Source organism: Blennius ocellaris (assembly GCF_963422515.1).
Source record: "Blennius ocellaris genome assembly, chromosome: 12".
Classification (NCBI taxonomy): Eukaryota; Metazoa; Chordata; class Actinopteri; order Blenniiformes; family Blenniidae; genus Blennius; species Blennius ocellaris.
In genome coordinates, this window is record NC_137661.1 from 24,682,625 (window position 1) to 24,697,160 (window position 14,536).

At 44.6% G+C, this 14,536-nt stretch overlaps 1 protein-coding gene across 4 annotated transcripts in view; it reads right to left on the reverse strand.

The window, feature by feature from the left end:
• The window catches only part of mcf2l2 (MCF.2 cell line derived transforming sequence-like 2), a 50,141-nt gene extending 43,128 nt beyond the window's left edge, over positions 1-7,013 (reverse strand). For 3 of the 4 annotated variants that reach the window (XM_080505747.1, XM_080505749.1, XM_080505746.1), the window contains exon 1: positions 2,681-2,895. In XM_080505747.1, coding sequence (XP_080361873.1) covers positions 2,681-2,708 — 28 coding nt within the window. In that variant the 5' untranslated portion in view covers positions 2,709-2,895. Of the gene's footprint in view, positions 1-2,680; positions 2,896-6,884 lie in introns of those variants that run through there. The other variant, XM_080505748.1, reaches the window with a different exon arrangement.
• Positions 7,014-14,536: the final 7,523 nt, after the last annotated feature.

Consider the following 14,536-nt stretch of genomic DNA (forward strand, 5'->3'; position numbering starts at 1 on the left):
TTTCTAAAGTAGTCGTAAATCTTTATGAACAAAAGAGCCACTTTGGTGACTTTCCACCAAGTAAAATTTGTCTGCAGCTGCAATTTATCGCTCTTTTTTTTTTTTATAAAAACTTGTCTGATTTCTTTTTTTTACCATTTAGAACCTCAGACATATTTTTATGTTTTTATTTTAGTAAAACTAAAACTTGATTAACTCAGCTCTCTCCGTTACGGTGGCTGCGTGCATCAGATGTCGTTGGTACATAAGAGTAGATAGTAAATTACCGTAATTCCCGGACTATAAGCCGCTACGCTCCTCACCTGTGGAACAAACTTCCTGAACACCTGAAGACTGCCGACACTTTAAAACCAGGATTAAAACATTCTTATTTGCACACGTTTTTGAATAAACAATAGATTTGACTTACTTTATGAAATCTTAATAGATCTCTTGTTTTTTTAATTCAATTATTTCTTATGTCTTTTTCTGTATTTCTTTAATTTCTTTGCAAAGCACCGTGACTTGCCCTGCGTTTGAATGGTTATCTATACATAAATTTGCCTTGCTTTTCCTTGCCTTGCTACTTTTTTCACAAACAATAAACAATGACGCGGCTAATTTTAGGCCCTCAGTCAGACTTTAATCATGTTTAGCATGTAGCATGTAGCGTGTAGCACTGCTCAGCGTTACATCGCAAGTAGATCTTTTTTTTTTTTTTTCCCCCACTGTTTGTTTTATTATTTTTAACCTTGAAGCACTTTGGTCAACTTTGGCTGTTGTGTGTTAAAATGTCAAAAATTATACAAATAAAGTTGTGTTGGATTGCAGTAGGTAAGCTAATTAGCGACATCAGGCTAACTCTGCTGGTCCAAAAGTCTCTGGTCGACTCAGTTGCTGGTGTCGCACCGACTATCTTGCTCCTCCTCTCGATATTCCAGCGGAACACAGGTTACAGTCTGACCTCTGTCATTCTCGTTTCCGTCAGTTAATAATCTCACTTCTCTTCCAAAGTGAACAACCATTAGCTCAGTTTCAGATCCCCTCCGGGGAGCGCTTCCTGACCACGGCAACACCATAGAGAAAGTCAGAAAAACATCAGTCATCCAAGAGCGACCAAGCACCAGTATGTGCCTGCAGCCAATATGGGGGGAAAAAAAACCAATCACATCACTGCGAAATAAACAAGAAACAACATATAGCGGATGATCTAATGTACCGCCGTGCGCCGGGAAAGCTGCGTTACGTAAACCTGCCGCCCGGCGCTTCAGCAGGGAGGAATGTCCTTTTATTGTCGGAGCATCAAAGTGCAGAGGAGTGTCTCAGGCAGACGTGACGCGTGACGACTTAAATCCGACACCGACAGGCTGTTTTTAGAGGCTTTAGAGGCGGCGAGGAGGCCGAGTGGCGCTCCAGGAAACACTCAGACACACGGGCAGGAGGCCCTTCGTGTGGAGGTGAAACTTAAATACCAAGAGTGTGTGTGTGCGTGTGTGTGTGTGTGTGTGTGTGTGTGTGTGTGTGTGTGTGTGTCTCACTATCGTTTCCTTTTAATGTTGCGCCGCCCCATTTGTTCAGTCTAACTTGCTGTTGTGTTTTTGTCTCAGAGCCTTTAAAAAAAAAAAAAAAAAAAAAAAACACCACATCCTTAAATTAGCAGAAAGCAAGTAAACAAAATGATACTCATAAACAATGCTAGGGGCACGTAAACAAAGTATTCCTCTGGGTTGTTTTTCAATTTGAATTGACAGTGCTCCTTCATTGGGTCACAATTAAGAGCCCACAAAAACAAAAACTAAATTTGTTTCAAGAGAAGTTCCGCATTTACATGGCAACAGTTTCAAAATGATGTTGTTTTTGTAAGAAACCACACAAATAAAAATAAAAAGTCCCAGGAGAATGTGGACTGGGAATCATGGAGACGGAGCGAAGAGGAGCTGAGCCACAAACACCCCAAAGCTCAAAGTTGGAAATCACACAAAAAAATTTAAAAAATTTGGATTTTGAATGTCAAGTTTCACTTACAAATAAAAAAAAAAAATAAAAAAAAAATAATAAAAAAAAATAAATAAATAAATAAATAATATAATATAATATAATATAATATAATATAATATAATAAAAAATAATAATGCATCTTATTTATCTTGCACTTTACATTAGTATGTTTGAAAGTGCAAAGCAGAAGTGAAAGCAACAATGTAAAACACTTCAAATATCAGCAAAGAAAATCAATAGAAGCAAATATAAAACATCTGTTTTAATATTAGCTTCCGATATGACTATCGTTTCCCTCGCCAAAAAAAAACCCAAAACGATTTGATAACGGAAATGAGAATTAGTGAACAAATGGAGCAAATTGTGTTTCCTCTTGATACAAAACCAAACTATAATTTAATTTACTGAAGTCCATTGACCATGAACAACGAACCATCGACTTGTGGAAAACAATTGACTGACAGTGCAGCTCAATTCGGAGCTTCTGTGTTTGTGTTTTCTCCGTTTGTGTGAAGTGTTGTCAGGGCGACGATTAAAATTCTATTCACTTCTTTCTCTCGCTATGACTGCGTGTCGCTTCCTTGTGTTTTTAGTAATTTGTTCACGAAGCCTCAAAAACTAATTTTAAGCTCCGAGGTGGAGCCGGCTGCTCGGATCTCTGCTAATGTGTGTGTGTGTGTGTGTGTGTGTGTGTGGACTTTACCAATAACATGCCTGACCCTCTTCATCATTTCCTGAATGCGAATTCTCCCCGGAAAAACTCCGCAATCCCATCAAATCCCTTCCCTCTCGCGGTGTCCACACCCAGAGGGGACCAGCCGGTAGCCTGTCGCCAGCAGCGTCTCCTTCATCGCCATCCTCATCACCCCAGCGTCGGTCCGGACTGATCCCTGCCTACACCCCCTCTCGTTTCTCGCATTGCACACACACTCTGCACACACACACACACACACACACACACCAGCGGCGCAGACACACAGCCTGTTTTGAGAGTTTCAGCTGTTACATGTGCCTGTGGTCAGTTTTTCCAGCTCCAGCTGGAGTAAAGGAGCTCTGTTCTGGGCAGCCGGCGGCCTATCAGGAGGTGGAGGAGGGGAGCGGGGCGGAAAAAAGACAGAAAGAGGAGGAGGAGGAGGAGGAGAAGGAGGAGGAGGAGGAGACGGGAAGAAACCTTTTTTGCATGTGTCAGTATTGTTGTGGATTTTGACTCAGATGAGTACGCACAGCAGGCGGAGGTAAACTGACGCTATGTGATTGGAGACGAAAATGGACTGAAAGACTAATGTAATACCAACTTTGTGCATCGGGTGGCAGCAGTGAGTCATTAGTCTCCAACAGCAGAGAGACAGACAAACTCACACACTTACAATCACACCTTGGGGCAATTAAGTGCCGCCAATTAACTCCAAATGAAGGAAGAACACGCAAACTATAAACACACACAGAAAAACCTTCACGTGGAAACAACAAAAAAAATTAATCGTCGTTATAATCGACGAGTCGCTGTGGCGCTCCCTCCTCTCCGGCTGAGGCGCATTTATTGCCTCTGGGGAAGTGGAACGCTGATATCTTTTAATCACATTGTGATTCGAAGTGCTTCTTATCTGAGACACAAATAACTGTGAGGAACATTAAGAGCATATGAGGCAATGAAATTTTGTTATGCGAGTTTTGAAACAAAAACCAAAAACGAGAAGCGACACACAAACACACACAAGTGAGAAAAAAAAAACACAGCTTGTGTTATTTTTGTGGAGTTTTTCCTCAAGGTCTCGGTGAAGGGGATGGGGGGGAGGGGGGAAGGGGGCGGTTTCCCATTGGTTCACAGGAAAAAGGCGTCAGCGCGAGAAAACAATCAGAGGATGTCTAATGACAGGATCCGATGAAAACACGTCTCCCCCCTCTCATTTGCCCCCACACACACAAAAACACACACACACACACTCCTCGTTGTGAAGAATATCATTATCGCCTCATGACACACACGGTAAACATCCACAAGACCGACAACGACGACGCCGCCGCGCTGAGGAGAAACGTCGACGTGCTGAAGAGGCAAATCACAGCCTATTGAGACAAATGGTGCCGAACGAGTCGACGCATGTCGCTTCATTTGTTCTCGTCGCAGCAAGTTTGAGATGTGTTCGGTCTTGATCTCATCCTGACAGAAGATCAAAGATCAAAGATCAAAGACCAGGCTCCATCTTCATCAATAATAATAATAATAATGCGAACAAACAAGACTATAACAAAACACAGACACTCGATGGGGGGGCGTGGTCGGCCGGAGGACGTGGGTCGACATACTCTTTGGGGCGTGTGACTGGGTCCCCTGGCACACATGCAGGAAGTTGTGGTAGCACTCCATCTCGGTGATGGAGATCCGAACGGTGGAGTAGGACTGTCCATGTCTGCCGCAGCAAGGACAGCGAGGCGCCAGGGTCTGGTACTGCCACTTCCCTCGGTGATCCATCTCCAGTCCAAGCTCCACATAATCTCACCTTGCCTTCTTCCTTCAATGCCTCTGCTCGTGGCTACACACACACACACACACACACACTCCCAGATTTTTAACCCTAACCCTCTTCTACGATCCCACAAGTGTCCCTGTATCCGAGCCGTTTCCTTGGTTCCGCCTGTAGTGTGACTTAGTCTTCCAGTCATAATCTCTGCAGGAGATTAAAGCCTATTACAGGTTATTTACATCGGCCCTGCCCAGCCATGGTGACAAAGGCTTGCGCGCCAACCTGCTAAGACCCGAACACCATAAGGGCTGTTTCGGCGTGACGCACGGACGTGACGCGCGGAATCAGCATGAGGGAACGCGTGTGTGCCATTAGCGGCTCCCGCTCCCAAACTGCAGGGGGCAGTGCATCGCAAACACACTTCCACCGCGGAATTAAATGAGAGCAGGAGAAGCAGGTGATCCTGCAAGTAGTCAGAAAAATCTGGAGGCGTGACCGGGGCCGCGTGGCGGCTGTAATGACGCAATTCGGCCACACGGCGGCGTGCGGCCCTCGTGGACGCGTCAAGAAAAAAAAAAAAAAAACAGCCGTAACAGAGGTGGAGTCTTCTGACGTCACCTTGGAGATTCGGGAAGAACTGCGCTGCAAAAAGTAAAATCTAGGCAAGATATAATGAAAAATTACTTATTTTTTAAGTCATTTTTGCTTAAAACAAAATTGTCGGCTAAAATTATTCTACTTTTAAGATGATTATTACTTATCTGCCAGAATGGTCTTGGTATTGAGTATTAAAAACTAGTTATAAGTACTGTTTGGCTTAAAACAACCATTTTTCTCATTTTAAGACGACCGACCAGCAATCAAAGGACCTGAACTGGCATTTCATAAGCCCAATCTTCTTATTTTAAGAAAATACATGAAAATAAAACTTGTTTCGAGTCCCAAAAATGCTATTTTCAAGACGCTGGGTCACATGGGGCTAGAATTATTTTCTTATTTTTGAAAATCTTGTCAAGTAAAATTTTCTTGTTAGTTGTTAGCAGATAGTTTTGCTCATTTTAAGTATTAATTTTCTCGTTTTAGTATGTTTTTTTTCGGAGGCATTTTTGCAGTGTGAGGCTCCGTCCACACGACAAGAACCGCATGGTTTTTGGGCCAATCGTTCGCATGGCGCGAGTTCCAGGGGGGACAAACTTTGAAAATCCCACTCCAGCGTTGAGGGTGTGGATGAGGCAAGACGCACGTTTTTCTAAAAACAATGATGTCACGGCCTCGCCACACGATAACCCCGCGACAATCACCTTGGAAACGCTGCGACTGGTCATGCACTCCTTGACCTCAGTAAGGAGTTGAGGTGTATTGTTCTCTAGACGCCAACAGCACCAACTGGTGGCACAAACAAAAAAAAACGCAAAAGAACAATGCATTTTCACTTGAGACGGAACCTTGTTTCAAAATTATCTCACATTTCAATGTCGCCCTCATAAAGTCAATTATGACAGTAGCTTTTCTTTATCATTATGTCTCATATTTTGCATGAAGAGTCATGTATCTTTCATTATGTGGTCGCCTTTGTGTTTCATGCCGACAACTGTCCTTCTACTTTCGGTTTATTCGACTTTCCAGTCACGTCTGCCGGACACGACAAATGAATACGAGTGAAGACACTCATTTGTTTTGAGTCAAACAATGCGCAAACAAATTAGAATATCCAGGTAATATTGAGGACATTAAGTTTTATAGATGTTATGATGAAAAACTACACATTTTCTAATGTTGGGCTGTGAAAACACATGAAATCCGTCACACATGCATGTGAACCCTTCCCATTAAATTCCACCCCGAGTTTTACGTACACAACCGACTTCTTATAGCTTTTAAAAGAATTACCAGGGATAATCTATAATAACCAACAAACGTAAAACATGCTGACCGACATAAAACAACAACTTTAACAAGCAGACACGTCCCCTCATCTATACCAGCAACACAATTAATCGCTTTAGACAGTGAGAGAAATGAACCGACGGCAACAATCACGACGATTTCCTCTGTACACACTCGTACCTGGATCCTAACACACACACACACACACACACACACACACACACACACACACACACACACACACACACACACACACACACACACTCTTGCATAGCTGGGCTGCTTCTCATGAGGCGTTAGTGTGTCAACAGGTCTAATCTCCATCAGTATTCCTGGCAAAGCAGCACCAAACAAGACTTTTTACATTATGATCATCATTAACACACACACACACACACACACACACACACACACACACACACACACACACACACACACACACACACACACACACACACACACACACACACACACACACACACACACACACACACACACACACACACACACACACACACACACAGCTGTAATACAGCCGATACCATCAGCACTTACATATCACTGATCCCATCTTGCTGCCGTCCGCTCGGTCAAACAGTGTGTACGATGGGCTTTAGATCGATCAGCATCCAGTCGAGCCTCCCACAGCACACACACACACACACACACACACATACACACACACTGTCACATGCACAAACAAGGGTCGTCAAGACTTCCAAGTCCGTCGTACCATTGCAGGACCGGCCCGCCTCTCTTCACTGGGCAAGAGAGCGAGACCGAGTGAGCGAGAGGCAGGGAAGTGTGTGTTTATGTGTGTGTGTGTGCGTGTGTGTGTGGGGGGGGGGGGTTCTCTCCAAGCAGCCTTGTGATGAGCTTAGCCCAGCTTGGTTCTCAGCACAGTTTATACAAATATCCCCAACAATACTCTCATAAGGCAGCGGGACTTCCCTCCCTTCCTCCCTGCATCCTTTTATGTTTATACACACACACACACACACACACACACACACACACACACACACACACACACACACACACACACACACACACACACACACACACACACACACACACACACACACACACACACACACACACACACACACACACGAATGATTTATAAGGGCTGTCCACATTTTTCTCTTTTGTTCCCTTTCGTCACGTCATGCTTTATAAATAAATAAAAAAAGAAAGAAAAAAAAGAAAAACCTGGGAAAGCGCTGAGTGGAGGAAGTTCTCCTGAACACAGGAGCAACGCTCACTCCAGGTATTTACAGTAAATAAACAGCAAAACCCCGCATGCAATCCTTCAACGCTTCCTTCTGTGTGGCAGGATTTAATAAAACTGCAGGGTGGAGAGAGAAAAAAAAAAAGAAAAAGTGGGCTGTGATAATATGCATCTCAAGGTTTTCTTCTCCAGGTGATTTCCAGGCTTTCTCCCACGATGGGGAATCACTGAGGCCCCACATTGTGGCCGTCCGTTTCCACGGCGGCGGAGCTTTTTGGAAAAGGAACAACGGCACCAACTAGTGGCCCAAGTTAGTTTTTTCAGCATCTGTGTAAACGGACATCGTTTTCAAAATGTTACCGGGTAAATTTGGGATTTTGGATGGATGGACCAGCAGATTGCAATATAGACTTAGATCACATAGAAAAACTTCAATGGGATTTAAATTGTCAAACTCAAAATTGTGAAAACAAAGAAGAATAAGAAGATCCAGCGAGTGTGGGCGAGCTGGTTTGCACCTTCCATTCCAATGTGTGAAATAACAGACGCAACAATGAACAATGACTTTGCTTTTGGCCGCCGGCGTTTCTCTGTTCACATATTCCTCACTGTGGCTTTTAGAGATCGTGTTCGTCCTTTTCTTTCGGTTTTGTGTTGAAAGAAAAAACCCTCTGCTTCATATCGATGAACCTTCAGCCACAAAAGTGCACAGTGTGTTGTGTTGTGTTGTGTTGCACAAAACGACACAACTTCACAGTGGAGACAAACCTTAGTCAGGAAAACGAAGGTCAAATGCTGATACACGCATTACAATATCTCAATTTTAAAAAAGGACACTCTGGTTTTATTTCACAAAATACCAGGAACCGCAGAAGCTCAAGCCGCCCGGCATGATTTCCGCTTGTACTTTCACAATCCCGGCTTATTCGTGGCAGCTTGAGCACATTGGAACGGCTCACGCGACGACTCGCGTCGCTCGCGAGACACGACCGACGCTCCCTTCACGCGACGGAGAGAGCGATCGCGGGTCGCCGGGGACGACCTGATTTAAACACCCGGTCGGGGAGCCCGATGCAACGGCGAGCGGTGACTCAGTCTGGGATGCGTCAGACTCTACAGCCCGATGAATAATTGATAGGCAGACTGTCCCCGCCGAGGGGAACAGATGCTGTTTTCCTGCTCGTTTCCTCTGGAATAAGACGACGGTGAAACATAGGCCCAGAGGCACAAACCCAAAGTTTCCTTCAGGAGACGTACAAACGTCCAATCGGAAAGTCGTGAGCATCGTGAGGTCTTAGGGACACATGTGGCCTTTGTGGATTTGCCCGACCGGCCCGAATTATGAATCGGATTGAATAGCGACACACCGATTACCACTTTTATAAAGGACGAGTACGAGCGCTAACCTTTAGCCACTTCCTGATACCAAGTGTATATTAAATTCCATAAAGCCTGATTCACGTCACTGATGCGTGACCTCTGAAAGTCTTTAGCGTGTAGCATGGCGGGTGTGTGAGCCCCCGAAACCAAATGTGTGTCGTGACGAAGTTGCTGGGGTTGCACGGCTATATTTGAATTATTGATTATTATGACGAGTACGATAGCCGCAATCTATTTTTCACTGACCGACCTCAACTGAACAGAAACGCTCAAAATGTCTTTACAAGAAATATGTTCGTGTGTGATTACATCAACGGCTGTGATGTAATTACCAGCCAACAGTATAGCAACAATTCGCTCAAATATTTACATTTTCCACTTCATTATTACATTTAAAATTGCCAATAATTATCAGGATCCTCATCGGAACGATATAATTGAGTGTTACACGCCTTTAAAATTAAGCTGAAGCCTTATGTGCCTCATATACTGTAACTTTAATCTTCAATACGCACCGATACCGAGACCAGTCCAGTATGGTATCTGGTCCGATACTGCACAGAGTACTCGTACGTATAAAAGCTACCCAATACAACCAGGTGAGTAGTACCCGTTGTCATGGCGATGGACGTAAGAGAGGTAATGAGAAAGACAAATGTGAATAGGAAAGTGGTCGCCTGTAATAGCTGTACACACACACACACACACACACACACACACACACACACACACACACACACACACACACACACACACACACACACACACACACACACACACACACACACACACACACACACACACACACACTTTCCAAAGGATATGGGGACCCTTCCCTCTCCTCCAGCAGCCCTGTGTCTTAGACAGGAAGAGGAAATAGAAAGAATAAAGTTTTGACGTCACAACAATCGTGTGTGTGTGTGTGTGTGTGTGTGTGTGTGTGTGTGTGTGTGTGTGTGTGTGTGTGTGTGTGTGTGTGTGTGTGTGTGTGTGTGTGTGTGTGTGTGTGTGTGTGTTCAGCTGGACGAACGCCAGGTGACCGGCGTAGCTCACAACAACGGCGCCTAAACAATCACACTGATCCGCTGCAGCACGACCGTCTTTAAACGGGTCAACCGGTGAAAATCGTTCACTTCTGCGTTTTCGTTTCGGAAAAGTTTCTCTGCCTGACGGCAACGTTTTTAGAAATTATGTCCGTTTGTGCGCCGACAGCAGAAACGCTGAGGACGATGTAGTTCGCATGTTGGTTGTTTGTGTCACGATACCACACACACACACGCAGCAGAGAACAAAACAATACAACCATTAACGGTGACGAGAACACGGACATTCCAATGACCAAGTTGGATTGTCATTATGTGCGACCGCCAAAATAAAAGTAACCGAGTCCCAGGAGAATAAGCACCGGGCGTCATGAAACTCTGGAGGAAAACATTGTTCTTATTGACAAGCCACTGAGCATGTGCAGAACGACGAGTTACTATGGCCGCGGTCCGTAACGGCGTCTCAGAAAAGCTTGGTTTTCCCCGTTACCATGGAGACGGAGTCGGAGTGTTTTCGGTGGTTCTGAGCGCTGCTGTCGTTTAAACAGACGCCCGAAACGCGAGGAAAGTTTTCTGTTGGTCAGTTGAAACTTGAAGCAGTTTTCTCTGCAGGTGATGATTCCAAAGATAATCTGGAATAAATCCAACAAAACAAAACAATAAAAAAGGAAATGATAAAAGAAATCACAGACGATTGGATTAATTTGCTTTCCTGTCAACTATGAAAACAAATAAAGCAAATCCATTATTAACAAATGGAAGATCCTCCTGCTCTGGTGAACGCCACCGTGTCATTGAGTGTGTGTGTGTGTGTGTGTGTGTGTGTGTGTGTGTGTGTGTGTGTGTGTGTGTGTGTGTGTGTGTGTGCTATGTGCATTGATCCAGTGAAAGTGACACCAGCATGTCGTGTGCGAGCAGTTAATAAATTATCACTGGGTTTCCATAGCAACGCCCCCCCCCGCCCCCCCACCCTGGATACTACGCAGTGCAGCGATGGAGAGCGGCGCTCTGCTGTCGTCTCCAGCGTGGCACATTAACCTACTTCCCCGCCATGCCGGGGAAACACCCGGATGCAGAACCAGAAAGGACCGGGATGAAAGAGGGAGGAAGAGGAGGATGAGGATGAGGAGGAGGAGAGGACGAAGAGGAGGTGGCAGCAGTAGGAAGGTCAAATGACAAGAGATGAAAAGGATAAAAGGAGGTGAGATGAAGCTGCAGGATCAAAGGCTTCCTCAGGAACACTCCTCGCCGAGGCTTCCCCTCTGCCGCGGTTCGGTCCCCCGCCCACCCCGTCCTCGTCCGGCGGTCCTGATGAGAGGACGCCGTCTCCCGGGCCCGCCGCCCGTCTGCCCTCGTCCTCCTCCGTCAATCGATTGGACGACATTCGCGCCTCGCCACCACTGTATCCCGTCGGCTCGCCTCGTCAAAACGTCCTCGGGGTGTTAACAAAAACCAAAAAAAAAACGAAAGAAAAGCAAGGATCCCTCGCTCCAGGTGAAGGTGGCCGGCGTGACAAAGAGACGGACGGATGGAGGGGGAAAAACGACTTACCGACATGAGTGATGACACACTGCACGCGCTGTAGCAGCTCCTGGACCGACATCTCGTCTTCTCTCAGCCAGCACAGCATCTCAGGGTGTGGGTCGCATCCACTCGCTCGCTCTCTCTCTCTCTCTCTCTCTCTCGCTCTATCTCTCCACTGCCACACCTCCTCACGTCACGCCTCCACCTCTGAAAATCTCCTTTTCGTCTTCCTGGTCCAGCAGCCCAGGTCGTCCAGGTTCCTTTATATTTTTTTTTGCAACCCTTCTTCTACGTCTTATAATCCACCTGCCTTTTCCCCCTTTTTGTTTATTCTTCTCATTACATCAAGCCCCTCCTCCCGTTTGAAATCCAATCACGGGGCGTGAAGATGACGGATGACGGGCGCCACTCCCAGAGCGCCGGCTGACATCCGGAAATACGGGAAAAGGAGCCCGACGTGGAGACGCACGTGATGAGGCAAAACAAAATCCCAACCAAGATCACTTGGACGGTCCAAATTATATCAGACAATAAATCGAAGCCAATTAAATATCTGAGTCAGAGAAACAAAAACAGCCAATATGAGAGACACATTATCCGTCCTCTCCTCTTCAATTGTCCAAGAAAGAAAGAAAAATGTTAAAATCAGAACAAGGAAGCGGATGCTTTTAATCCAGAGTGGTGATCAGGGTGCAGGGGCAGTGAAGTGCAGTCTGAGGAGGAAGAAGAAACCCGGCTGCTGCTGTGGTGATGATGCTCTGTTTGCTTTCATACAGAAGCAGTGAGAGCCAATCAGATGGCAGCTGTACCTGCCTCCAGGGCGGAGGGACACATATAAAGCACATCCACAGAGTGGATTGAATAAATAGATGGATGGATGGATGGGTGGGTGGGGTTGGAGGTTAAATGGAGCCTGGAGCGCAGCTGTGCCTGGACTGGAGCGACAATTAACGGAACTGATCCCTGGTTTTCACAAACTAAACGGACAAACTATCATCAATCTGTTGTTGTTGTTGTTGTTGTTGTTGTTTTTTAATTAACAAATCAACTTCGACTGTGCATTCCCCACAGAACAAAACCTCCACTCGTCATCATTCATGCGTGTCCAGTGTGATCCGGCTCCGTGTTTTACCTGCAGCCAACAATGGTCGGGAGTGAGCGTCTCTGCGGGCCGCACACTTCAGGGACCAGGGGGATTTACCGGGGGAGTGGGGGGGGTGTTATTAGCAGGAGACATCTGGGCTCATCTCCCACTTATCATCGGCCCGCAGCCCATTATTCACATTATTCACAGACTCTCGTGCATTAAGCATCAGAAGCACAATAGCTGCCAGCCTGATGAGGGCATAATCCTGCGACCGGTCCTCCTCTTACCGACGCTGTGGTGGTTTTTCACTTGTACGACGTAAATTATACTGTTAATAACTATAACTATAATAACTATACCAATGTTTGAATTTTGTTCATTTGTCATTTTTGTGGTCTTAACCAGTGCAACTGAAAAAAAACAGAGGAGAAAGAAGGCAGACAACCGAGGCCCCGTTTAAACTAGTTTTGGAAAACGCTCAGGCTCTGTTTCCATAGAAATGGAGGAAAACACAACTTTTTGAAAAACGCTGCGACGTCGTGTACATGGGGAAAATACAACAGATGTGTGTGCGTGTGTATTTTAAGTGTATACAAATATACACAAACACAAACAACCCCCCCCCCTAAAAAAAAAAAAAAAACAACATATATAATCACGTGTTTCATTTCTTATTCACTGTTATTCACTGTTTGGCACAATCAAAGTAACATGGGTGCAAATTCATGCGAATGTGAATTGTTTTCCCAGGAACAGAAACTAGAATGTTTATCTAGTAGTTACTGGTGGCCACATTTAAATAAACTAAACATTTTCACAACAATGTTTCTGAAGGCAGAATAAGATATCCAAGAAATGTAGGCTGACAAAGTTAAGGAAATATGAAATAGTTTGAATTGAAGACTTACCTTTGTTCAACCCGCGCTGTTGGGACACTGTTTGGGACATCATTTCCTGTCACGTGACTCAGGTTTTTCTTTTTTGTACAGGGTTACACATGTTGGGTACGGATTCCTTCTGTAATAATTAATATTTAAAATGTTCTGCTGTTTAAAACAAATGTTTTCATCATCACCATTTACATAAGAGACATCTCAGAACAAATTAACTAATACATTTAAAACAAAAATCTATTTTAACTGTTTTATTTGAGATTCCATTCAGTCATCAAGGAGGTGGGACAAGAGGAAAATGGCATTTTAGGACGTACTCAGACATATTTGGTGTTTAAAAAGAAATTTTGAATCGGCCTTTTTCACCTATGTTTTTGGGGTTTTGTTAAATTCAGTGTCTGGACAACCTCAATTTACTCAAAAACTGCATGTTTTAATATTTTGTACATGGGCTTGTATGAAACTTCATGGATGGGACATAAAATCTCCTGTAAATTGTTGAATGACCAATTCAGTTTGTTTAAATATTTTCTGTTGCCGCATGATTTGTTCACTGCCGGTAATCACACAGATTGTATAGTGGTAAGGGGAGAGATTTACAACTTTATATAGGAAAACACGCAACGTTAATCATTTGCTTTTAAAATAAATAAACCATCAATTGAACCACAAGAAGACTGAGGGAAATGTTTTTTGTTTGAGTCTGCATTGGTTCACTGCTGCTCCACACGTGCAGAAATGACAATAACGTTGGAATATTGTCATTACTATATTGTTAGTGTTTTCACCTTTTCTTAAAAAATTGATTCTCAGCGTTGGTAATTGTAATTATTAGCCTCACAGTAAAGAAATGGTCCAAAATCATCCTTTCTTTGAGATTAGAAGAGCATGACGGAGCCAATCCGTGCAGTAGACAAGTATCTAAGGGGCGGGGACTTGGGGGACGACGTGATGACGTAGGACGTAATGGGACTCGCTGGGTCTGTGTTCCATCTTGCCATTCGCAATCTCCGATTGGAGGACGTACCAGAGACGTCACCGAGCGCTCA